Source organism: Asparagus officinalis, chromosome 8, assembly GCF_001876935.1.
Source record: "Asparagus officinalis chromosome 8, Aspof.V1, whole genome shotgun sequence".
Classification (NCBI taxonomy): domain Eukaryota; kingdom Viridiplantae; phylum Streptophyta; class Magnoliopsida; order Asparagales; family Asparagaceae; genus Asparagus; species Asparagus officinalis.
Genome location: NC_033801.1, coordinates 33,914,342 through 33,916,902, shown reverse-complemented (window position 1 = coordinate 33,916,902; position 2,561 = coordinate 33,914,342). Strand labels below are relative to the sequence as shown.

At 41.4% G+C, this 2,561-nt stretch overlaps 1 protein-coding gene across 1 annotated transcript; it reads right to left on the bottom strand.

Moving 5' to 3' along the window:
• On the bottom strand, positions 276 to 1,724 carry LOC109851486. The gene is given in 2 exon segments (XM_020421646.1): positions 276 to 1,599; positions 1,602 to 1,724. Coding segments are annotated over 2 exon segments (927 nt in total). The 5' UTR covers positions 1,645 to 1,724; the 3' UTR covers positions 276 to 715.

Below are 2,561 nucleotides of genomic sequence, written 5' to 3'. Positions count from 1 at the left end.
CTTCAGCTTCCAATAACCTTAAGGCGGAAGATGGCTCACAATATTTTGCTGCTGACACCCTTAACTTGGACAACTTGCACACCAACTGCACAATCCCAAAAGAAAAGCGACCAGTATCTCTACTAAACTGATGGCAGGAAGTCATGTTAGAATCTAATACCTCAGATAGCACTCTTTCAGTAGCATGACCAATGAAGTTTAGGGGGTATCTCTGACAAGGTAAAAGGGCTGAAAGAAGACTCAATAAAGTGACAGTCAAGAAGATACACCTCAGATTGGAATAAAAAACTGCAACAAACTAACCGAATCTTTATCCAACAGTGAAGACCTCGTCAGAAACACAAGACTACAGACAAAGAAGATTATTTTAGTGGTATAAAGCATGTTTTCATCATTATGAAGAGCCCTGAAGAAATAGAGGGATGCAAAATACAAAAATCTAGAATTACAACATGAGAATGTTGTTCACAAGGAGTACAGTATGTTAAGGTGGCTCTCTCCAGCAAGGGAGCATTTCCTGCGAATTCGCATGCTTCTAGAAAAATATCATCACTCGTATCATCTAGCCACAACAAGTTATAAATTGCCAAGGCTGGCTTCTCTAAACACCCAAAAAATCTGTAGTATTCTTCCTTTTCATGGCATTGTCTCTTCTCTCTAATTATTATTCTATCTCATCCATGCTAAAAAGAACCATTCCACCAAAAAACTGGCATTACTCAATACTTCTCGACTCAAAAGAGAAGTTCTCAATTTCTTCAAGGGAATGCTCACTCCCATTCAACATCTCCATGCACGACGATCTACAAGTGAAGTAGAAAACCGCGCTCATCATAGAATCAACAAGCACCACAAATGAATACATAACCACCAACAACGGTCCCTCCCATATCCTCGAGGACCCGTCTCCATAGCTCAACGTCTTCACCCTATGCTCAAACAAACCCTCAACAAAAGCCATCCCAATCGTGGACCCAAGAAATATCAACAGCCCCGCCTGAGTCTGCCCCTTCACCAACGAAACCGACCTCAAAATAGCCCGTGGCCCCGAAACATCCTCAAGAACCGAGATCACACCCGCAAGATTACAGACAATGATAGTATGCGCGTAAACCATGGAAAATCCCAACATCACAAGCAATGCCGGGTACACTACAATATCCGGCGGGTACCCTAATATTGCCAACGAGTTGCAAACCGCAATAAGGATCACAAGGAAAAGACCAAAGCATCCGCAAATAGCACCACAGACCCAAAGATAAGTAACAACAAGCCTCCGCCAAATGCGACGGGCAAGGGCGAAGAACTCCGACGCAATGATCTTCTTACTAGCATAAGTACACGCGACTGAATAAGCAATGGAAGCTCGGGCAGTGAGCTGTAAAGTCAAAAGCAAAGGGAAGCAAAATGCCGATGAAAGTAATGTACCGGCCAGATGATGGCACATCTGTTTGAGGAAATGCGTCAACGGGAGGCCGCTGACTGTGGAAAGGAGGATCAAGCGGCGGGAGAGGGCGGCGACGGTGGATCGGTCGATGAGCTCGTTGGACAAGAGGGCGGCGGAGACGGGGCAAATCAAGCATGAGGATGAGGGGAGGCTCGGAGGATCCGTACGGTCTCGCGTAAGATCTCGAGGGCGTTCATCTGCGGGATTTGGCCGGCGGGTTGAAGGGAGGTCCTGGGAGGCTATTTGGGATGACCCATGTTTCGCAAGATTGGACTCTTTTTTTTTTTTTTTTTTGGGGGGGGGGGGGGGGTGGGGGGGGGAGTGGGGGGGTTGTATGCGATGGGTTTTAGGGGAACGGGTAGGGATTTGCTGGTGAATTTGGGGAATGGTTTTAAATTGAGGGATATGAAAGAGGGAGCTTCAGACGTTTCGGTAGGACAAGTAACGAGAGAGAGAGGAGAAGAGAGAGATTGGGATCTGGGGAAGGAGAAAGAGAGCGGAGGGATAGCGTGATGTCGAGGAGCATAAGGGTCCTGAACGAGCCGAGAGGTAGACGGGCGAGGTAGAGGGGCAGGGGAGAGAGAGAAGAGAGAGGAAATGTCAAAACAAAATAAAAAATATAAAAAATATATATATATAGGATTGTCTTTTTAGTTTTTAGGTATAGGTATATATAATCATCATATCATACTCCTTTTAGGGCATGTTTGGTTCGTTTCCTTCATTTTCTAAAACCCATTTTACTTCACTTTAATGGAAAGTATTTTTTGTGTTTGCTTCGCCAAAAGATATGGGTAGAAAGTACTTTCCACCACTTTTATTAGTTTGGTTCAACTTGAAAAAAGAAGAAAACAATTGATGCGTGAATAGATTACCTTATTTTTTTAATGTTTGGTTCAAATGACAATAATAATAATAATAATAATAATAATAATAACAAGAATACAATAATATAATATAATAATAACAAATAATAATAATAATAATAATAATAATAATATAATAATAACAATAATAATAATAACAACAACAACAACAATAATAATAATAATAAAATAATAGTAACAATAATAACAATAACAACAACAATAATAATAATAATAATAATATAATA